This window comes from Pimephales promelas, chromosome 17, assembly GCF_988280905.1.
Source record: "Pimephales promelas chromosome 17, fPimPro1.hap1.1, whole genome shotgun sequence".
Classification (NCBI taxonomy): Eukaryota; Metazoa; Chordata; class Actinopteri; order Cypriniformes; family Leuciscidae; genus Pimephales; species Pimephales promelas.
Genome location: NC_142785.1, coordinates 1,059,218 through 1,083,947, shown reverse-complemented (window position 1 = coordinate 1,083,947; position 24,730 = coordinate 1,059,218). Strand labels below are relative to the sequence as shown.

Sequence of the window (24,730 nt, the reverse complement as noted above, 5' to 3'; positions counted from 1 at the left end):
CCATTAAAACTCACCAAAAATGACATATTTCTTGAAATATCTTAAATGTAACTCGACACCCTCGCCTCATTTAGTATACGTGGTTCTATGAATATGCAAATGAGCCCCACCTCCACTTCAAAGCGTGTTTTTGAGACTGTCTTTGGTTCACTGCAGTTTTAAGGAGGAAATACTCAGCAATGCTGTCCACTTATCAACTTACACATGGTGTGTGTGTTAAAGCAGATTAAAACACATTTAACCTGTTAACTGTCACCCCCCCTTTTTTTGAATAGACATGAAAATGCACATTTCGAACTTAAATGGTTGTAATTCAAGAATGCTTTGGAATATAGACATATGATTGGTCTTGTTTTAAAGAAGACATTTGGCAGATTTTTGTAGAAGTGAAATAAATTAAGAAAGTGAAACAGAAAAAAAGTTATAGAGGTTTGAGTTTATGGAAATGTACAATGCAAAAATATTAATTATTCATATTTTACATAAAATATATATTTTCAAAACCTGGGCTACTCTAAAATGGCAGAAAAATCAAAGCCAAAAATCTGAACAAGTTGTGTTTCAAATTTTCGGTTGATATCTCAAAAAATGAGCTTTCAGTAAGATTTTGTTTGAGCGCAGTACCAAACTTTTTCACTAGGGCACAATCAGACTCCATTACTGCCCATATAAGGGCGTCTGCATTTCCATTCGTGTTTTGAGTGATATGAACCATTATTTTCACAATTTTCATACAATTTCTGAAGTAGAGATCCTATTCAGAAGTAGCATGGGAAGTTTGGCAGATTTTGATATGAATTGAACCTCTAAGAAACACATAAAAAGAACACGCATGTAAGTCATAGCTAGCTGCCACGTCACAAATGGTGAATTTATTATTTTTTTCTTGATATTTCAAACTTTTCAGACCTTTTTTTTCCAAAATAATTGAATGGATTCTATCTTTTGAACTTTTGGCATGAAAACAAACTGAGTTATCTACCATTTTTTCATGATTTTTCATGTTTACTGTTATTTTAAAATAAAGGTCTGAACACGCCTTATGAGTATGAAAATATTCTTGTTTTATATTGATAAATTATGGCTCCTCTGTAATATATTTTAAAAATCAGTCACCAAATATGGAAACTAGAGATTGTAAGCTTTCAAATGATATATAGTTTGTCAATATTATTTAAGGTATTTACTAAGATATTATTGTTTTAAAAATATAGTGGCAAACGTCCCACCTGTGGGACGGTGACAGTTAAGTACTTCAAAAGCTGGATTTTCAGCACTTTAATACTTTCAATGTCTCATTCTCCAGGCATAAACGCACAGGCACGGAAGCTGCAGAAGACTCGCTCCCGTGGGCGATCGGTCCGGCTGGACGATGGAAAACACAATATGTTTAAGAGTCTCAGCCTGACGAACCTGAGAGTCGAGGCTCACACAAACCTCACGGAGGATCCAGAGGCCGAGGTCTACAAACACACACACTGTCCCGCTGGTGAGCGCGAGGAGACGGAGAGCAGCGATGACAACGACACACAGTTTTCCATTCATCCACCGCTGGATTTTCCCTACTTTCTGCTTCTGCAGGGCTTCAGTTACACACAGGTAGGACAGACTTCCTCGTCCTCTCCTCCAGCCCAACACACACTTTCTCTGGAATGATATGCCATTTTTATCAATTGCTGTGTTTACATCCATCTACTTTTATTCTTTTCAGTAACACTTGACTCGAAGGGGTGTGCATAAGACCTTCGTAATTAGGACAGGACACATGTTATGAATATGAAGGAGGGTTTATGCATGCTTAACTGTCATTAAGTGTCATTCACTCAATTATGACATTTTTAATGCAAATATGACATTTTTTAGATGTCTTTGTCATGATAACTTGATAGTACTAAGACAAAACCTGTCATAAATATGACATAGCAGATTAATTATTAAACTTAAGAAACTTTAGCTTTATTGGTTACATTAATCTGTCATGTGGTTGATTTTGATTTTGACATTGGCTGTCATGAGGGCGTTATAATAACATGTTAATGACAAATTGAACGTATACCACTGTAAAATCATGTGGTAAATCATGCCACTGTAAAATCATGCGCCTCATGACAGCCAATGTCAAAACCAACCACATGACAGTTTAATGTAATGTTCACCCATAAAGCTAAGTGCTTTCTTAAGTTTGATCATTAATCTGTTTATGACATATTTATGTTGTCTTGGTAATGTCCAGTTGTCATGACAAAGACACTGACAGGTTATGATGGATTGGTTTATGTCAAGGTGTCACAACAAAGACATCTCAAACAATGCCATATTTGCATTAAAAATGTCATAATGACACTTAATGGCAGTTGCCATAAACCCTGTCGTGTCATGATTATAAAGGTGTCATGTCAGTCTTATGCACACCCCTTCAAGTCAAGTGTTACCTTTTTTTCTAACCTGATTAAATGTATGTTTAATTTTTTTTTCAATTTAGAACATAAAAAAGTTATAAAGTGTAGCTTTAACTGCCTCGATAATTGATATTTGAAAGTTGTGAATCAATTAAAATCCATAGATTATAAAATCATGATTCATAATTGACTTTTCCCCCAAATTAGAAGACATGCGCATAAACTATGACGGAAACAGATATACTGAATAAATCCTTTGATGCGCAACAAAACCCTCAGCGTCAGCTGTGATTGGATAACTGGCGTAACCAGTGGACCAATGGCATCGCAGCATCTCTAATGTTAGTTTGGCGTTTCAGAAACGCCGCAGTCGAAGTGTGTGATCAGAGTGATTGGGTGTAATTCCCTCCATACACACGCCAGAGAACACGACAGCGTTTACTGTGTTTCGTCTGACGCGACACACACGGTATGGAAGCTTGTTTCTGCCACAGAATTAAAAATAAAAAAGTACTTGCGACGTTTTATCTCAAAATTCAGATTTTTTTACACAGTTGCGTGACACTAAGTCGTAAAGTCAGAATTGTGAGATATAAACTTGCAAAAAGGGTCAATTATCTTTTAAAATGTTTTATTCTGTGGCGGAAACAAGCTTCCATAAAAAAGAGCCCGACTGCAGAAACTTACACGCAGCAGTTTCCCAGGAACCATCATTTTAACTTCAGTAGCAAAATGAACTTCAGTTTCGTGTTTGATGCTGTTAGTTTCAAAATCTGGGCTGTTAACTACAGAATTACAGGGATTTTCACTCTGTTTTGTTTTAGGATCATAATTCAGTCACTGATCAGATTTTACAATCTTACCATCAAAATGAGACACTCCCTTTAAACGGCATAATACAACACAGGTGACGTCAATGCGCCGTGGAAAAGAGTGATCCCATATCCCTTCGATTCCACTGGAAAATAACAGAATGTGCCAAACAGAGGATAAATGGCATGAAAAATGACAACGTATGTAAAAACAGGCCCAGTGTTGGACAGGAAGTGATGCGTCCAGAGACTGAACACATTTCCTGACAGATTATCTGTGTATACGGACTCATATTTACACTCTCACACACAAATTTGTCAAACCATCTAAAAGTTATATTTTTAACTTCACTGAAACCAGTTTTTACTTTTTACCTCAAATGACCTTTTCAACCGGAGGAAACTCTTTAGACGCATTCCTTTTATTGTATTGAATGTGCACTAAAAATCTTAAAATGTATCTGCATTTAAAAAAGCACATTTGGCTTAAATGACAACATGTTGACATATTAAGTATATTTAATACACAGCTCTGTGGAATACTTGATTCTGATTGGTCAATCGTATATTATTCCCCGATAACAGCCGCTGAGAGCAGAAACACACCGGGTCACTGAAGTCCTCAGCGCTATACACATAATACACACTCACTAGGAAAAGTTTTTCCTTGTGGAAGTTTTGCATTTGTTGAGCTAATAAAATTTAAAAACTCAATCAACATTTTGAGTGCAGTTATTTAAGTATGCCATCCAGTATCGTGGACTCGCTCTCTCTTGTTTTACACAAACGCAGCGGCGGCCATTTTTTTACTATTGTTTTGTTCACGGTTGGATTATAGGAAAACAAACATGTACGATTTTATAACAGTTTAATCTGAAATCAATATATATTAGAGATGCACCGATTACGATTTTCTAGGCCGATTACGATTTCTTTAATATATATCTTATACCCATAATTATTTATGTGGTGAAATGCTGTAATAAGTGTGATATCTCTTATCTCTTAAATGTTCATCTAGTTTGAACTTGCGCCGCTAGCAACTGCTTTTTCCGCGAAGCTTTGTGTTTGAAGACCTAATAAAATATTAAGAATCAAATCAATATTTTGTGTCTAAATATTTACTTATGTGGCAATTAACCATGCAATAAGCGGGATATTGTACATCCAACCGGCATCAGTGAACCAATCAGGAGCCTAGCTGCTTGCTCACGTGGTGAAGTGTCTGGATGCTTCAATAAATTATTTTGTAATATGACTAAATGCATGGTGGGATTATGCACAACAAAGCAAATATTTTATCACTTAAAACATTATTTCTATATACGAGACATGTTCATTTTGTATTGAATGTTATTCATTCCATATCTAGATTATATGAAATAGTATTATGATGTAAAGACAATCAACATATGTGCATAAGTTCGTATCTGGACATGAGAGAGAAAAAAAATCACAGGACAGGTTAATAACTTTTGGAAGCTGGCTCTATTTATCATCAAAACAAATGAAAGATTAGATGGATGAGGGTGAGGGTGATCCTCGCTTCGATGCGGGACAACAGGTCATCAAAATGGCCATGGGACAGGCGGAAGTAGCGCTGACCGAGCAAATGGTGAAACTAGCCAAACGGTTCGCCTCTGAAGGGTCCGGTGGACACAAATACGGCGACGATGATCCCCACGCCGCTGTTCTAGCTCTCCAGAGAAAATACAGTGCGGTAAATCTCTCGATGAATGCTCGATCAACATAAACAAAGATGGCCGTCAACGGGTTCCGGCTTTGACGCGCGAGTCGCGCGTAAATTTCGTTTCAAACTTTTTATTTTAACACAAAGTGGTCAAGCGCGCTATTCGCGCCCGTTGTGAACGCACTATAATAGCGCATGATGGAAGTCCAGCCAGAAGAGCATTGTAGCAATCAAGCCTAGAAATAACCAGGGCCTGGACAAGAAGTTGTGTTGCATGTTCAGTTAGGAAAGGCCTGATCTTCCTGATGTTGTGCATTGCATTGCTTTGTAATGTGGTCTGAGAAGGTCAGCTGGTCATCAAAGATCACTCCAAGATTTCTGACTGACCTTGATGGGGTGATTGAGGAAGAATTTAAGTCGTGCTGTAGAGGCGGATTGGCGGGGAGGACGAGAAGCTCAGTCTTAGCCAGGTTGAGCTGCAGATGTTCCTTCATCCATGCCGAGATGTCTGCCAGAAAGCTTGAGATGCGTGCAGCAACTGTGGGATCATTTGGTTGAAGTGAGAGGTAGATCTGGGTGTCATCAGCATAGCAATGGTAAGAGAAACCATGTGCCTGTATGATGGGACCCAGTGATGTGGTGTAAATGGAGAAGAGGAGCGGTCCAAGCACTGAACCCTGGGGAACCCCTGTGGACTGTTGATGTGCTTTGGATACCTCACCTCTCCATTCGACCCTGAAGGACCTACCTGTGAGATAGACTCAAACCAGTGGAGGTTCCAGTGATACCCAGTGATGAGATGGTTCACCGTGTCGAAGGCAGCAGACAGGTCCAGGAGAATAAGAACTGATGATTTGGAAGCAGCTTTTGCGATCCGCAGGGCTTCTGTGACGGACAGTAATGCGGTCTCGGTTGAATGCCCTTTCTTGAAGCCTAATGTATTTCCTTGTCTCCTCAGGATTTTGTCATCTATCCCCTGATCAACAGCAGCTCAGTGTTCGGACGGCGTGTCGATCCGACCGAGTGCGACAGCGAATCACAACGCCTGGATCTCTGGGCTCCGGATCTGCTTCCTCGCCACTGTCTCGTCCGACGCCTCGACTTGAAACCCGAGACGCTCCTGAAACCCGAGACGCTCCTGAAACCCCTTGACGTGAAACCCGAGACACTCCCGAAACCCCTCGATGTGAAACCCGAGACGCTCCTGAAACCCCTCGACGTGAAACCCGAGACGCTCCTGAAACCCCTCGATGTGAAACCCGAGACGCTCCTGAAACCCGAGACGCTCCTGAAACCCCTCGACGTGAAACCCGAGACGCTCCCGAAACCCCTCGACATGAAACCCGAGACGCTCCTGAAACCCGAGATGCTCCCGAAACCCCTCGACGTGAAACCCGAGACGCTCCCGAAACCCCTCGACTTGAAACCCGAGACGCTACCGAAACCCCTCGACTTGAAACCCGAGACGCTCCCGAAACCCCTCGACATGAAACCCGAGACGCTCCTGAAACCCGAGATGCTCCCGAAACCCCTCGACGTGAAACCCGAGACGCTCCCGAAACCCCTCGACTTGAAACCCGAGACGCTCCCGAAACCCCTCGACTTGAAACCCGAGACGCTCCCGAAACCCCTCGATGTGAAACCCCTCGACATGAAACCCGAGACGCTCCCGAAACCCCTCGATGTGAAACCCGAGACGCTCCTGAAACCCCTCGACATGAAACCCGAGACGCTCCCGAAACCCCTCGATGTGAAACCCGAGACGCTCCTGAAACATGTGACACTTCTGAAGCCGCTCGCCGGAGCCGGAGTGACGAGGAACGGATCGGCTGTCCGTCAGGAGGTGGAGCTGCGCTCGGGAGACGTCATCGGTCTGGGACATCATTACCTCTTCATGTATAAAGACCCGACTTCTGAACACCCAACTCTCTGTCAAGTGTGTGTGCTGTCAGCGAAACCCAGAAGGCCTCGAGGCTTCAGAGACGCTGAGGGAGCAGAACTGGCTCTGCCGTACGATGTCGAGCACGAATCCCGGGTCCTGCAGGAGATCTTCTCCACGGTGGATCAGGATAAACACACACACAAACTGAGCGCTGCGTTCCTGCTGTGTTTGTGTTTCCAGCAATCCGTCAATCACTTCTCAATGCCGGCCCTCCGAAGACTCCTGTTACACACAGCCAATCAGCTTCAGACGCTCGTGTGGGTCAGTCTGTCCAGTCATTTCAACTTACTTAATTTAACTTAAAGGGTTAGTTCACCCAAAAATGAAAATTCTGTCAGTATTTACTCACCCTCATGTTGTTCCAACCCCGTAAGACCTTCGTTCATCTTCGCAACACAAATTAAGATATTTAAGATATTAAGATCGCTCCTGCATACAGTCCATAGGCTTCTTGAGGGAATGACACTTGATGTCCTCGAAAAGTCATTAAAGACATCGTTAAAATAGTCCAAGTGACTACAGGGGCTCAATCTTAACTTTATCAAACGACGAGAATATTTTTTGTTCGCAAAAACAAACAAAAATAAGGACTTTATTTCAACTATTGGTTTATTTCTCCCTCTGCGCGAGTCAGGTTACTAGTTTAATAGCGTAAGCTTCTGTTATTGTACGTCACACGCATCACACACATGACCAGCGTCGGCCAATAGTGAGCCTACGTGTGACGTAGCTCTACGCAATCACACTACGCTACAGGCTCATGGAGAAGGAAGTGAATAGTTGAAATAAAGTCGTTATTTTTGTTTGTTTTTGCGCACAAAAAGTGTTCTCGTCGTTTGATAAAGTTAAGATTGAGCCCCTGTAGTCACTTGGACTATTTTAACGATGTCTTTAATGCCTTTTCGAGGACATCAAGAGCCAGTCCCTCAAGAAGCCTATGGACTAGTATGCAGGAGTGATCTTAATATCTTAAATATCTTAATTTGTGTTCTGAAGATGAACGAAGGTCTGACGGGGTTGGAACAACAGAATTTTCATTTTTGGGTCAACTAACCCTTTAACTTGTGTCAATATTGTGTGAGTAAAAAAAAAAAGCCACCCTCGCCACCTCGTACATTTATATAATTTTTAAACAACTTTTATGAATTGTTTTCTCACGTTTTACAGGTGAAACTCAAAAATATTTAAATCGTGGAAGTTCATTTATTTACAGATATGAAAACCTTTTCACAATATTCTAATTTGAATTTGGTGTTTTCATAAGCTATAAGCCATAATCATCAACATTATAACAAATAAAGGCTTGAAATATCTCACTTTTTATGTAATGAGTCTATATAATATATTAGTTTCATCTTTTAAGTTAAATTACTGACATAAATGCACTTTTGCATCATATTCTAATTTTTCGAGTTTCACCTTTTAATGAAAAGATGCAGTGAAATGCAAGATTCGTCACACTATAAAATGTTGTTGTGTTGTGTGTATCTTTTAAACCTTAATACAGGAAAAGGCGAAAGATCTTGCAGCGTTGCAGTCTAAAATGTAAGAGCAGGATCTTGTTTCTCATCAATTCATAACCAGAAGAATTAAAATGCAATATCTCAGGCACAGCTTGCATTAAAAGCAGCTTTTCCTGGCTCGAGCAGACGTGATTCAGAAGCAGAGGACCGGCTGATCCGGGGTCTGGAGCCGCTGGTCCTGTGGATGGCCAACTCCACCGAGATCCTTCACTTCATCCACCAGGATCTTCCTCGTCTTCTGCATGGCATCTCTCAGGAGGAGGAGGAGGAGGAGGAAGACTGCATTGGTAAAGTTCAAAATCAAATGCGTTCTTATGTGAATAATGTGATGTGTCTGTTAGGTGACACACACACACACACTGAGAGAATGTTGAAAGGCTATTATTAACAGTCCTTCCAGAAAAACACAGAGTTTTTTTGTGATTGTTGCAGGCAAAAATTCTTGAATATGCGGGATATTTATGCAATTTTATACGATGAAATTGCGGGAACTTGCAAAAATTGTTTGATGAAAAAGAGAAAAAAAGTTATCCTCCAAAACCCTGTCCTCACTAGACTCCTGCCTTAATGTAAAGAGTCCTTTCTTATTACTTATGAAGCATATACATCACAGAAAGTGCTGGAATATTTCAATATCTTGTTTTATTTCAGACCTTAATAAACACATCAAACTTATTGAGTCAAACAAAGTTCTGTAGCTTTACAAAAGGAATATGCTACAACTTCTGTGAAAATTAATAAATAAAATATAAAAAATAAAGTTGATGTTCACGTGGTGTAATTACGTCACTTCATAACATTCCCATGGCAACAGGTTACGTCACTTCATAACATTCCAATGGCAACAGGTTACGTCACTTCATAACGTTCCCATGGCAACAGGTTACGTCACGTCATAACGTTCCCATGGCAACAGGTTACGTCTCTTTATAACATTCCCATGGCAACAAGTTACGTGTACTTCATAACGTTCCCATGGCAACAGGTTACGTCACTTCATAACATTCCCATGGCAACAGGTTACGTCACTTCATAACATTCCCATGGCAACAGGTTACGTCACTTCATAACGTTCCCATGGCAACAGGTTACGTCACTTCATAACATTCCCATGGCAACAGGTTACGTCACTTCATAACATTCCCATGGCAACAGGTTACGTCACTTCATAACGTTACCATGGCAACAGGTTACGTCACTTCATAACATTCCCATGGCAACAGGTTACGTCACTTCATAACGTTCCCATGGCAACAGGTTACGTCACTTCATAACGTTCCCATGGCAACAGGTTATGTGAACTTCATAACGTTCCCATGGCAACAGGTTACGTCACTTTATAACATTCCCATGGCAACAGGTTACGTGTACTTCATAACGTTCCCATGGCAACAGGTTACGTCAATTCATAACGTTCCCATGGCCACAGGGGGAAACGGCTGCTCTGGTGTGAAGTAAACGCAACATTTTTTAATTTTCTACTCAGATATATGTAACTTTTTTCCAATGAAATTTTGAGGATTATGAAATCATGCAACCTCCCGTAAAACGGCAATTTATGCACCGAAAGTGTGGCGTATTTTAAAAATGCGCCCCTCGCATAAATATGCGGACTTTGGCTGATTATGCACCAAATCATGCGATCGCATAATCACGTTTTTCTGGAGGGACTGTATTAAAGTTTAAAAGTGGGAGGGAAAATCTTTCATTGAGACTGTATTAAGTAATATCAGTAATGCTGGCCTTCATTCATAAAAAGATCCCATTAAACAAGTATTAAACTGTGTTTATGTTGTTTCTACATAAATTTGGTGATTAACTGTGAAATGATTAAATTATAAAATAAGTTAAAAACATAAACATGTTTTTAGTCGTGATTAATCACAAATAAATGTGTGATTAATCGAGTTTTTTTTTATTGATTGACAGCGCTGGAATGATGTGATGTGTCGGTTCAGATTCAGTGGTTTGCATGTCTGGGTGTGTTTTAGCGGTTCTGGAGCTTCGGCTTTCGTCGGTGCGGCCCGCCAGCGAAGAGGCCATGACGGTTCTGGAGGAAGTTCTGATGTTCACCTTCCAGCAGTGTGTCTATTACCTCACCAAGGTCAGGACATCTTCATTCTTAAAGAGACAGTTCAACCAAAATTGATTATTCTGTCATCATTTTTTCAAAATCTGTTTTTTTGTCCATACAATGGAAGTCAATGGGGTCCATGTTGTTTTGAGTGAACTATCCATTTTATTTAACCTGTTAAAGTCCCCCAGTGTTGAAAACCCAGTGTTTCTTGTTGTTTATGTGTCTATGTGGTGTTTTTATTCTGCTTTAACACACACCTAAGTTGTAATAAGTGGACAGCATTGCTGAGTATTTCCTCCTTTAAACCAAAGACAGTCTCAAAAACACGCTTTAAAATCGCTGGTGTTTCTGACGTCACAAACCACCTTGTAACCAATCAGATCAACGTGTGATCGTCAACCAGTGGATATCTGAGTGAGTGGAGGAGGGGCTCATCAGCATATTCATAGAACAACGCATACTAAATGAGGCAAGGGTGTCGAGTTACATTCAAGATATTTTAAGACACTAAGAATTATTTTCAAGGAAAAAAACGTTTAAATATGTTATTTTGGTGATCAAAGATGAGTTTTAAGTGATAAAATGACTGACTACAGGAGGATTTTAAGCTAACTAGACGATCAGATTTTGATAAAATTTTATAAGGTAAATTAAAAAACAATACGTAACATGTGCGGATGAATTGTTCACATTAAGATCTACAATATGCGTTTAGAAAATAGATAGGGTGAGTTGTAATTTCATGCAGGTTTGAGTGGATTCTGTCCTTAATGTCAATGCGGTGAAAATAGAGTCACCATCTTTGATTACACCACAAAAGTGTTTGTCACATATAATCAACTGGATGGTATTACACAGATTGTACATAAGAACAATAATCCGACTCTATCTTTAGGCAAAAGAGCGCTGTAAGCATGTTTCAGTGTGGCTGTCTGTGATGAATAACTCATTATCAGGAAGTCAGGTTAGCAGGCCTAGAAAAACACTGGCCTTGTGAATGTGGTTGAACACAGAATCGATCTCAAGCGCTTCCAGATGTCTTGCTTGTGTGTGACCTCGATGAACCTTCTTGGCTTCTGGATATGAATGAATCTAGTGTATCAAACATGTGTGAGATCTTCATATCTATTTCACGAATGGTCTCAGACTTTTAGACCCCACTGTATTCAGATTATCACAGAAGTGCTGGGAAGTGTTTATTGTTCAAGAAGTGTTTATTGTTCATATACACACACTGACGTCTACGGTAGACATCAAAATAGAGTAAATCACCTTTTGAAAGTAAACTTGATGCTTCAAATAAAGATTGTATCAGTTAGATCGTTACACCAGTAGGTGGCGACAAGTGACTGCGAAAAATGTGTAATTGAATCATTCATTCAAGAGATTCGTTCAAAAACGCTGATTCATTTAGTAACGAAACAAGTGAAGTCTTTATGAGTCAGTCATTGACTCGTTCATTCAAGAGATTCATTCAAAAACACTGATTCGTCCAGTAATGAAACAAGTGAAGTCTTTATGAGTGACCCATTGAATCATTCATTCAAGAGATTAATTCAAAAACTCTGATTCGTCCAGTAATGAAACAAGTGAAGTCTTTATGAGCAAGTCATTAAATAATTCATTCAAGAGAGTCGTTCAATAACACTGATTCATCCAGTAACGAAACAAGTGAAGTCTTTATGAGTCAGTCATTGACTCGTTCATTCAAGAGAGTCGTTCAATAACACTGATTCGTCCAGTAACGAAACAAGTGAAGTCTTTATGAGTCAGTCATTGACTCGTTCATTCAAGAGATTCATTCAAAAACACTGATTCGTCCAGTAATGAAACAAGTGAAGTCTTTATGAGTCAGTCATTGACTTATTCATTCAAGAGATTCATTCAAAAACACTGATTCATCCAGTAATGAAACAAGTGAAGGATTTAAGAGTGAGTCATTGAGTCATTCATTCAAGAGAATCGTTCAAAATGCTGATTCATTCAGTAATGTGAAACAAGTGTCTTTATTAAAGTGAGTCATTGAATAATACATTCTACCTGATTTAAAAACTAAATAGTAAAATATTGCGTGTTTTTGAGACTGTCTTTGGTTCACTGCAGTTTTAAGGAGGAAATACTCAGCAATGCTGTCCACTTATCAACGCACACACATGTGTGTGTTAAAGCAGATTAAAATTGACACATAAACAACATTAAAAGCTGGATTTTCACCACAGCGGGATTTTAAAGAAATTCAGATTTATCTGCAAAACTCGATACAATGCTGTTCAAAAGCTTTAGGGTCAGTAAAAGAAAGAAACACTTTTATATTCAGCAAGGACACATTAAATCACTCAAAAAGTGATAATAAGACATTTATAATGCAACACAATTTGTGGTTTTGTGGATTTTCTATTCATCAAAGAATCCTGAAAAATAACATATCACACAACTATGAAGCAGCAACTGTTATCAACACTGATAATAATCATATAATGTGTCTTGATCATCATATGAGAGTGATTTCTGAAGGATCATGTGACACTGAAGACTGGAGTAATGATGCTTCGATCATAGAAATTAATTACACTTTACTGTATATTCAAAACAGTATAGTAATATTTACCTGTATTTTTGATCAAATAAACGCAGCCTCGGTGAGCAATTTAAAACCTTACCGACCCCAGACTTGTAAATGATCGTGTCCATATATAAACCCTTGAGCTAAAGCCCTAACATGATGAAATGCATCCACAAGCTGGTTTCTCACAGACTCTCCTTCAGTGTTCAGACGTAATTTGGCAAAGCCGGGATTTAGGATTGATTTGTATTCTGCTTGGGAAAATCCTCAAACGTCTCGCCCTTTAGGAAATTATAATTCATCTTTGTTCCAGAGACTCTTTGAATGGCTGTGATTTGATTTAGTGCAAAACAGCGTCCAACGGGCCGTGCTTCTCTGTGGAAACAGACCGTTGGGTTTATTGGAATGTGAACCATATTTCTGGCCAACATACGTATGTTTAATGCAAACATATGCTTATTGTTTATGTTTGAATATTAAAGGAGTAGTTCACTTTAAAAAAACTTTTGCTGATAATTTACTCGCCCCCATGTCATCCAAGATGTCCATGTCTTTCTTTCTTCAGTCGAAAAGAAATTAAGGTTTTTGATGATTTTCTCCATTTAATGGACTTCAATGGGGTCCAAACGGTTCAAGGTCCAAAAGACAGTTTCAGAGCAAACTACAAACTGTTCAAAGGGCTTTAAACGACTCCAGACGATGAATAAGGGTCTTATCAAGCGAAACGATCACTCATTTAATAAATAAATAACAAAGTTTAAGTTTTATGAGCTCAAATGCTCGCCTTGCTCTGTTCTGTGATGCGCGTTCGTGACTCTCCTGTTCATCAAAATGAACGAATCTTTTTTCGTGTCATTTGTTTCATTCAGTGAACGAAATGAACAAGTTGACTCTGGAAAAGATTAGTTCATTTTGATGATGTAGTTTGCACTGAAACTGTCTTTTGGTCCTTTAACCAGTTGGTTCCCATTGAAGTCCATTATATGGAGAAAATCCTGGATCGTTTTCATCAAAAACCTTAATTTCTTTTCGACTGAAGAAAGAAAGACATGGACATCTTGGATGACATGGGGGAGAGTAAATTATCAGCAAAGTTTTTTAAAAAGTAAACTACTCCTTTAACCCCCATAATGATGGTAACATTTGTATTTATTTAGTAAATTAACCTTATCCTTGGCTAATTTCTATTCATTGTAAAGATAATCACATTTAGCATTCAGTAAAGTAAATCACAAAGTTAGTCGTGGGAATTTTCCTTTTTCTTCTGAGCATTTTGAGCCTGAGAAATGTTTTTATTAATGTTCATTTATGTTGAGAGTGGAAATGATTAGACTGTGGTTTGCACTGCATCCACTCCTCTGTAAATGACATTTTATACTTTCCAAGCTTGGCAAAATGTGCTTTTCTGTGCTTGCCCAGTGCCAGGCCTCCATTATGAGCTCAATATTTTCAATAGGAAAACTGAATCAAAAACAAACACGACGGGTTGGAAAGCAAACTGATGTTTGACGACTGCAATAACAGGCTCTGTGTTCTGTGTGATTGTATCTCGCTGAGGAAACAGCTGCATAGAGTTGAGTTGGTGATTCCCGCAAAATAAAAATATTCACTTTTATGATGAAGAGAAATGTTTTCAGCTGGATGGGATGTTTGAATATATGCATCATATTTGAATCAGCTTTAGAGAATATTGTCAGTGACGAGGGAAAAGATGGAAGATGCGATTAAATATTACATTTAACTTAAAAATGTATTTTCATGAGCCATTGTTTAAACTATTATTTAAAAATTAGGGTAACGATATAACGATTTAGTTTTAAAAATCTTTCTAAATGTAAAGGAATATCAGTTCATTTAGTTGCAATCAAGGACACTGTTTCTGACATCACAAACGACCTTGTAACCAATCAGATCAACGTGTGATTGTCAACCAGAGGATCTCTGAGTGAGTGAGTGAGTGAGTGGAGGCGGGGCTCATTTGCATATTCATAGAACCGTGCATACTAAATGAGGCAAGGGTGTCGAGTTACATTCAAGATATTTTAAAGAAGTTCACTTTTAAAAAAGCTTTTGCTGATAATTTACTCGCCCCCATGTCATCCAAGATGTCCATGTCTTTCTTTCTTCAGTCGAAAAGAATTTAAGGTTTTTGATGAAAACATTCCAGGATTTTCTCCATATAATGGACTTCAATGGGGACCAAACGGTTCAAGGTCCAAAAGACAGTTTCAGTGCGAACTACAAACTGTTCAAAGGGCTTTAAACGACACCAGACAATGAATAAGGGTCTTATCAAGCGAAACGATCGCTCATTTAATAAATAAATAACAAAGTTTAAGTTTTCTAAGCTCAAATGCTCGCCTTGCTCTGTTCTGCGTGACTCTCCTGTTTGAACTCGTTCATCAAAATGAACGAATCTTTTCCCTAGTCAACTCGTTCATTTCATTCGTTGAATGAACCAAATGACTCGAAAAAAGATTTGTTCATTTTGATGAACGAGTTCGAACAGGAGAGTCACGAACGCGCATCACAGAACAGAGCTTATAAAACTTAAACTTTGTTATTTTATTTTTAAATGAGCGATCGTTTCGCTTGATAAGACCCTTATTCATCGTCTGGAATCGTTTAAAGCCCTTTGAACAGTTTGTAGTTCGCACTGAAACTGTCTTTTGGACCTTGAACCGTTTGGACCCCATTGAAGTCCATTATATGGAGAAAATCCTGGAATGTTTTCATCAAAAACCTTAATTTCATTTCGACTGAAGAAAGAAAGACATGGACATCTTGGATGACATGGGGGCGAGTAAATTTAAGTAAAAGTTTTTTTAAAAGTGAACTACTCCTTTAAGGCATGAAAAAATCTCAAGGATAAAACATTTAAATGTGTCATTTTAGTGATCAAAAATCAAGAGATCAAGAGACTTTAAACTAAACTGGTATTGGATTCATCCATGAAAAATTATATCCGGCGCATTCCTAATAAAAAATAATGAAATATTATTTCAAAAATGAGTCTTTTCACTGTAAAAATGTTGTCACAAAGCAGTGTGTTCTTGTTATGAATATAGGCTACTTGTAAGGTTTTAAAAAGGTAATTCGGTTACATTTTTTCCCATGCGGCCCTCAACTTAAAATGAGTTTGACAACAACATGAGTAAACAATGAGGTAATGTTCACGTTAAAGTGAACTAACCTTGTAATATAAAGTGAACTGATCAGTGAAATGACAATATCACCACTTTAAAGGTTCAGTTTTAGTTCCCGGTTTGTGTTGTACGCCTCACTTTTTCCACTTTATGGTTTTGGGGGAATACTTTCTAAACTCACAGCGACTGCCAAGACGGTGTCCGTGTGTGAGACGCGAGTCTACACGTGTGCCGCCCGGACTCGGCTGTCTGTCTGCACAACATTACTCTGAACAAAACCAGCATTGTGTTTGTGTGTGTGCGCCTCATACTGGACTCTTTCAGGGATTCTCCAACTCTATATCACTCCCACCGCCAGCTGGAGATCAGCTCGCATGCTTATTGCTGGAGTGTGAAGTGTTGATAGAGACAGAGGTGTGTGACGGACACGTGTGTTTCATCCTCATCCACCCTGATATAGGAGAATACTAAAAATGCTATACAGGTGAAACTCGGAAAATTAGAATATCGTGCAAAAGTAATTCAGTTAAAAGCTGAAACTAATATATTATATAGACTCATTACATGCAAAGTGAGATATTTCAAGCCTTTATTTGATATAATGTTGATGATTATGGATTACAGATATGAAAACCTTTTCACAATATTCTAATTTTGAATTTGGGGTTTTCATATCTGTAATCAATAATCATCAGAATTATAACAAATAAAGGCTTGAAATATCTCACTTTGCATGTAATGAGTCTATATAATATATTAGTTTCAGCTTTTAAGTTGAATTACTGAAATAAATGAACTTTTGCACGATATACTAATGTTTTACTTGTACTTACAGCCACACTTTATCAGTAAACTTAAAGTGTGTTAATGATTAGTACATAAGTTGAACAACTCATTTTGTGCTAAGTATATTGCAGTTGTAATTAAATTGTAGTAAAGCATCACTTTAAGTGTATTTAGTGTACTTTTGAGTAAAACGTATATGCTCAGTAAGACATTTGGCTTATTCCAAATGCTACAAATTGCACAATTTGTCTTTAATAACAAATGCACATTAATACACTAATAATACTTTGTACAATATACATAATGTATTTTGAAAGTATACTTTCAATGCTTTGTTACAATGATAATTTCCAGCACACAGTTAAAAATATACCTAAAATATATTTTAAATAAAGTGCAAATAAATACACTTTTAAAAAATAAACAGAATTTTAATTTCAAGTATATTTTTCTAAAATATATATATAATGTACAATTATTTTAAAGTGTGTTAAAAGTTGCATTGTGAAAATAGGTATAAGTATGATGCTAATATAATTTTAATATATTTAAAGATAGTAACAAATATAGTTAAAAAGGGAATATATTTTCACTATGGTAGACACCCAGCATCTGTATTAGAGTCGTTTAGGGTCGTGAAAGGGTTAGCAGGAGGAAGGATGCGAGACGGAAAGAAAGAAAGCGTGTCGTTGTTCGGTCTTTGGGTCCGTGACCCTGACCCTCTGATGATGAGGAGGAGCAGAAGATGACGAAGAAGCGAGATCGTATGAGATCATGGCGGACACTGAGAGAGCTCGTGTTTGTTGGGTTTGAGGAAGTTCTCTCGTCTTCTTTCTGATAAGAACTCTATGGATTATCTTGTCTTTAAAGTCCTCATGAAGTTGTGCGAGTGAAACGCTTCAGGAACGAGAACACATGTGGGCGGGGCTTGATTGTGTCTGTGGGGAGTTGATTGGCTGGTTGTGGTTTGGTATTGGCTGATCTCATGTGAGTGACAGGTTAAAGCCCCGCCCACATCATCAGAGAAGAGATGCACTGATCCTGATTCAACATTATTAACACAATAGTGACGTACACCGATAAATCATTTATGAAAATCACTGCAATATTCCATTAAAAAAACAAGAATCGTCAAAAACACTTTATTTGACAGTGTCCATGTTAGTTACAGTAGTTATAACTATAAATGATGCATAATTACATGCAACTAACCCAAACCAAACCCTAATCTTACTATAAAATGTAATAAGTTGACTTTACTAAGAAAAAGTGCGGAAACTGATTGCCCTAAAATTTCCAAGTAAAGTAGTGTGTTCATTTTTAGTTGGCACAACTTAATAACATTTGTATAGAAAACTTGTTAATGAAGTATACTCAAGTAAAAAAATATTTTCAAGATTTGTTATCACAACATATTTTCTTTGGTCAAATCAACTTTATAATAATTTATTTAGTTCAGATAACGTATTATTTTGAGTTTCTGATGGTTAAATTAATCTACTTAATTGTATTAACTCACTTTTTCCAGTTCATTGAACTTAGAATTTTAAGGCAACCAGGTTACTTAATTTATGTTAATTTATATTTTTTTACAGTGTATGTGGTACATATATATATATGAAGAGTTCAGATGCAAAAGCCTCTAAGTGCCATTTGAAATTTTCTTCTAGAATGATAATTTTTATCAAGCTTGTATATTTAAGTTCAGTAATTTCACTTAAATGGCAATGATAATTACCTATTAATTGTTATTTAAGTGAAATTACTGAACTTAAATATACAAGTTTGATAAAAATCATCATTAAAGAAGAAAATTTCAAATGGCATTTAGAGGCTTTTGCATCTGAACTCTTCATATATATATATATATATATATATATATATATATACACGTATATTCTCTTCCTTTGTAACACTAATCACCATAATGGTGACTAAACATTCATTTATGAAGTCAACTTATGTGATGTTCTCTCAAATTTTTCAGTTGTATTGATAATTCACCATTCAAGATGACTTTGAGAAACGAGTGAATGCTAACAGAGAAAAATAAGAAGTGGAGGAACTGAGTGAAAACTCCTTTAAGAATGTCAAAAACCGAAAAATCAAAAATCAATTCAACTTTACTTGGGTTTCTTGAGTAAACAAAGCCTAGTATGTGAATAGTACAGATTACTAGATTTTTACAATTAAGTTAAGACTTAATTAAATTTCACTAAAAAGGGTTAGTTAGAATCACTGTTGGATTTTACATGAAGTACATGTAGTTATGTATATTACTCAAATGTATAATTACAGTGTAACATAGATACCTTAAAATAAAGTGTAACCGAATTGTCCATTTTGATTTCATGGTGACTTAGAAAGAGCCTTAACTATACATTATTAAAATATAGTCAAATCAAATACAGCACATGTGTTCATAGAATCACATAATAACAGGGTTACTGTTGTGCTGAAAAAATGGTAATCAAATGATAACATTAAAACGAACTGGCTTTATTCAAGTCAAAAATATGATTTAGCATCCCTCAATCAATCTAAATGCATTAATTTATACAAACAAAATGAAAATGTTTGGCTTAAAGTGGAAAAACATATTTTTAAGTGCAATAGTGTAAAACTAAAACCATAAAATCAATATAAATAAACAAACTTATTTTATTTCAGTTACTCATTTTCATTTAGTTTAAAGTAGCACAAAAAACTATATAGAAATATATATTTATATATTGTTGTGATGTCAAGGACTCCAAAATGAAACATTTTTAAACTTGAGAAAATATTAATACAGCTACAGTATATATTTTCATGCATGAAATGTACATATGTTAAAAAATGAACTGGCCTTTATTTTGCATTGTATAAAAAACATTACAATTACAAATCATTAAAAATATTACGTGATCAAATTTAATTTGTGTTCAGTCAACAGAGCATCGTTACTCAATATTAGAGCAGCCTTAGACACACAAACTTGAAGATAAACATTTTTAATAGTAATTCAAATGTATTTAAATAATGTTTTAATATTTTAATAAAAATAATTCCAAACCAGCTTTATGGAGGTGGACAAAAATAAATTAATAATAATAATATTAAATATAATAAAATATTAATAAAACAAATATCAAAATTAAATATTAAATTAAAGCAATATATATATATAATACAAAATAATACTAATGAGAAGAAGAAGAAATAAAATATTATTAATAATATTTTATAAAATATATCATTGAGTGCCGGATCGAGTGTTTTCTCAGTGTGGTTGTGTAACGATGTCTGTGTGTGTTCCCGTGTGTGTTGGTCAGATGCTGTATCCGCTTCTGCCGGGCTTTCTGGACAGCAATGCGTTCTCGGAGAGCGGGACGCTGCACGTTCCCGAGGACGTCCGGCGAGTCCTGCACATCTGCACACACACACTGCGTTTACTGCGAGTCTTCCAGGTGCATCCACTGATCCTACAGCAACTCTTCGCCTACATCTTCTTCTTCATCAACGCTCTGCTGTTCAACCTGCTGATGGAGAGAGGTGAGACTCCTTCACTCATCATTCAGAGCCGTCTGCAACTGTGTGTGTGTGTGTGTGTGTGTGAACCATGAGTGCTCCGACTGACCTGAGAAACGTTTTCAGTCTGAATATTTCAGCAGATATTGGCCCTATTTTAATGATGTTAGCGTGTAAAGCACTTTTGGAAAAGTTTAGGTTGGGTGAGTCCACTTCTGCTAGTTTAACCCTCAGGTGCTCTTCGGTCATTTCTGACCGAAAAATTTTCTGTTTTGAATTTTTAAAAATCACAGCTTCATCGCAATGTTATGAAACTTGGTGACTTTTATGGCATTATGTATGTGAACACACAAAAAAATTGAGGTCATGATCTGAGCATGCTAAGTGGTCGTAAAAAAATTGTCACACTTGTGGTCTTTGGTCAAAAATGACCCCCATAGGAAATGAATGGGAAATTGTAAAAAAAAAATGGGGAAAAAAATGTGAATTTTTGATTTTGTCAAATTTTTTTGCTGTACATGCCATCTAGTGGTCACACCATGATTCTACGCTTTTTCTCTATACTGTAACCACATGGTGCTAATTTTCTTCAAAAAATATTTTTTTCTGAAGGCCTAGACTCTATATTAAACTAAAATACTGCATTAATATTTTTTTGAAAAAAATAATATATATATAGAAATATATATATATTTTTCCATGGCAAAAATAGACCATAAATATTGCATAAATATTAATCAATTCAATTAAATTGACTCAAAATACTAAATTAAAAAGAATAAATATTATAGAACAAAAATAAATTGCATTGGTTTTACTGGGATGGAGAAAGTTTCATTTTTAGGTGTCCGGTCACTTTTGACCGGGAAGATAACAAGTGCGACTCTGAAACGAAGAGCACCTGAGGGTTAACGACGGGACAAATGGTCGGCGCTCCCGGCGCTGGTCTAAAAGTGTTTCTCTATTCTCTTAACGAGTAATGGATGTGTTCATGGTGTAACGTGTAACGAGTCTCATCTACCATTCCCTTTAAACGCCAGTTGCACTTGAGTCGTGGCGGATTCGCTATTTACATTGATGATTATGATGATAATTGTGATGATTATGACTTACAGTTTATGAAAACCTTTTCACAATATCCTAATTTTGAATTTGGGGTTTTCATATCTGTAAGCCATAATCATCAAAACTGAAATATCTCACTTTGCATGTAATGAGTCTATATAATATATTAGTTTCACATTTTAAGTTGAATTCCTGAAATAAATGAACTTTTGCACCATATTCTAATTTTTCGAGTTTCACCTGTACGTTATAGTCATTTATATTGCATTAGATGCATTAGTCGGGTAGAGGAATATATAATTATTTGTGTGTACATTTAGGCATTTTTTATACAGTGTTAGTGAGTGATAGCCGGTTACGGAGTCTCACTGTCAGAATATTCTCATTTGAGAATAATTCATATTTTTGTATGCTGTAAATATGGGCTCATAAATCTGCATACGGTTGGGTAACACATTAGTACTTTTTTTAAGGTTTACTTTATCTTATTTAATGATACTATAATGTTTCAATAAGTAATAAATAATGTTTGAATAAATAAGCTAAGCCCATCGGCCCTTCTCAACTTTTCGATGTAATGATCCGGCTGTCGAATGAAGCTAATTGAATAGCCCTGGGGATTTGACTGCATTATATCTTATATATATATCAAGTGACCTTCATTTATATGGTGCATTTATGTCAGTCAGCTGCGGTGAAACTCTATATTGTTGTTGCGCTGTGTGTGTGACTCGGGCTCGTGTGTGTGTGAAGGGTCCGGCGGGACGTTTTTCCACTGGTCGCGCGGGGTCCAGATCAGGGCTAACCTGGACCTGCTGATGGACTGGGCTCACAGTGCCGGACTCGGGGATCTGGCTCACCGTTTCCTTCTCAAGATCTCCTCCGCTGTCAACCTACTGGCCACGCCGAAGGAGAACCTCTTACAGGTGCCCGTTCTCTTCACATACATTATATTCATATTTAATAACCTTCATCCTTCCCTCGGGGTCAAAATTACCCAAAACCATAAATATTTAAATATATATATATTAATTAGGGCTGTCAAACGATTAATCGCATTCAAAATAAAAGTTTGTGTTTACATAATATATATGACTGACTGTGTATATTTATTTTACACATGCTTGTATATATTTAAGAAAAATTTTCATGTATATACTGTATATAGATTTATACATAATTAATATTATATATAAATATAAATATTTTATATATAAATATTTTTATTTTTCTTAAATATACATGCATGTGTGTGTATTTCTATGTATATCAAAATATTTATACACACCCACATATATTATGTAAACACAAACTTTTATGTTGGATGCGATTAATCACGATATATATATATATTGTTCATAAAGCTTGTTTTATTTCATTTTGATCATGTGTTTTGGAGATTTTTTTGTTATTTTAAAAATTTTATTTACCTTTATATTTCTAGATTTGATATATAAATAATAAATAAATAGTAATTTAAGCACATTCCTCACATTCTTTCAAATTTAATTCAAAATAACTCACAATTTCATGCCTAAACCTTTTAATTCAGCTCTAAATATCTTACATTGTGTGTCTCTTGTGTAAAATAACTCATGTAATGATGACATTTCATGACTCTTGATGGGCTTATAGAGGAGCTGTTCCGGTCCTAAAGTCATTTCCCTTCAGAATGCATTCAGATGCACATGTAGACATTATAAAATCATTTTTTGGTAAAGTTTTAGCAGTGTTAGTTTGAATTTTAAGCACTTTTAGGTTTTTCTATGTGAACTGAATTCCATTCATTCCTATGTTACTTTTTTTTAATTTCCTCATATCCATTAAAATCTTTTTGTGTGTGTGTGTGTGTGTATTCGGTGTTCAAGTGTGACAAAAGTCCTGGGGTTTTGGACCCCTCTGATGAACACTCAATTTTTGCATTAAAATATATATATATATATTTCCCTGTTCAAACTCCGAGGGAAGGATGAAAACCTTGAATATTGCACTATGAGCGTGCCTGAGAGGAAGGAAGCTTGTTTGCATTCCCGTCTTATTACAGATGCATTCCTCCTTCATCACAATCTCGCATTAGTATGGTCCTCTGAAATAATTAACAGGAAGCATTACTCATTAAAGATAAAGCTTTGTGGGCACAAACGATTCTTTCATGGCATTAGATAAAGAAACTGGATTAGACACGTCTGCATCCGACTCGTCACCGATGATCTCGCCAAATACACACTATAATGATAAATTGATTAAATATCTATTTAAATAAAAATAAATTAATGATAAATTAATATATTAAACAAATAAATAAAATAATATAAAACAAATACATTTGATTAAACTAAAAACAAATTAAATAAAATTACATTGAAACATAAAATATAATAAATTAATAAATTATATTAAAATCAATAAATACAACTTTATTTAAAAAATAAATACTGTACATAAAATAAATGAATACATTAAATAAAATGAATTTGATTAAACTCAAAATATAAATGAAATAAAAATAAGATTAAACTTATATGTATACATTTTAATAAAATAAAATCAAAATAATAAATTAATACAATATACTTGTAACGTACGGACAGAGACGGTCGGATCCATGTGCAGCACTTTATTAAAGCAAGCAGACATGAACACAGGCAAACACTTAATCAAAGGGGCAATCCAGAAACTCGTGGTCTAAACAGGCAATGGTCGAGGCAGGCAGCACAGGTTCGAGAGCAGTCCAGGAAACAGGCAAGGGTCAAGAGTCCAGGGAAACACGGAGACACAGAACAGGGAATAACGCTCGGAATTGTACGCTTACAGGGTAACAAGACTTCGCAAGGGACACAGGGAAAACTCAGGCTTAAATAAGGAACTCAATAACCAATAATGAAACACAGCTGAACATAATGAAACACAAAGAGTCCATGGGGAAACAAACATGGGGAGAGGATGCCCTCTAGTGGCTCTCGAGGGCACCACGGCTGCTGATCGTCACAATACTAAAATAATTTGATTAAAATAAATATAATTTTATTTCAATTACACTGTAAAAATGAATATGCTTTATCAAATCAACAAAATTGTGGCAAACAGATTACAAGCAATATTATTTATTAAATTGAACAAATTAGAATTGAGTAATAGTTAATCAAATTAACATTCTAATTAATTCTAATTTGTACAATTTAATTAATAATATTGCTTGTAATATGTTGCCACAATT

At 36.4% G+C, this 24,730-nt stretch overlaps 1 protein-coding gene across 2 annotated transcripts in view; it reads left to right on the top strand.

Annotated features, from left to right (window-relative positions):
• The window catches only part of radil2b (Ras association and DIL domains 2b), a 35,329-nt gene that overhangs the window by 5,688 nt on the left and 4,911 nt on the right, over positions 1 to 24,730 (top strand). For both annotated transcript variants that reach the window (XM_089121747.1, XM_039653781.2), the window contains exons 4-10: positions 1,307 to 1,599; positions 5,860 to 7,104; positions 8,351 to 8,388; positions 8,493 to 8,653; positions 10,358 to 10,470; positions 20,253 to 20,472; positions 22,267 to 22,439. In XM_089121747.1, coding sequence (XP_088977873.1) covers positions 1,307 to 1,599; positions 5,860 to 7,104; positions 8,351 to 8,388; positions 8,493 to 8,653; positions 10,358 to 10,470; positions 20,253 to 20,472; positions 22,267 to 22,439 — 2,243 coding nt within the window. The remainder of the gene's footprint in view (positions 1 to 1,306; positions 1,600 to 5,859; positions 7,105 to 8,350; positions 8,389 to 8,492; positions 8,654 to 10,357; positions 10,471 to 20,252; positions 20,473 to 22,266; positions 22,440 to 24,730) is intronic.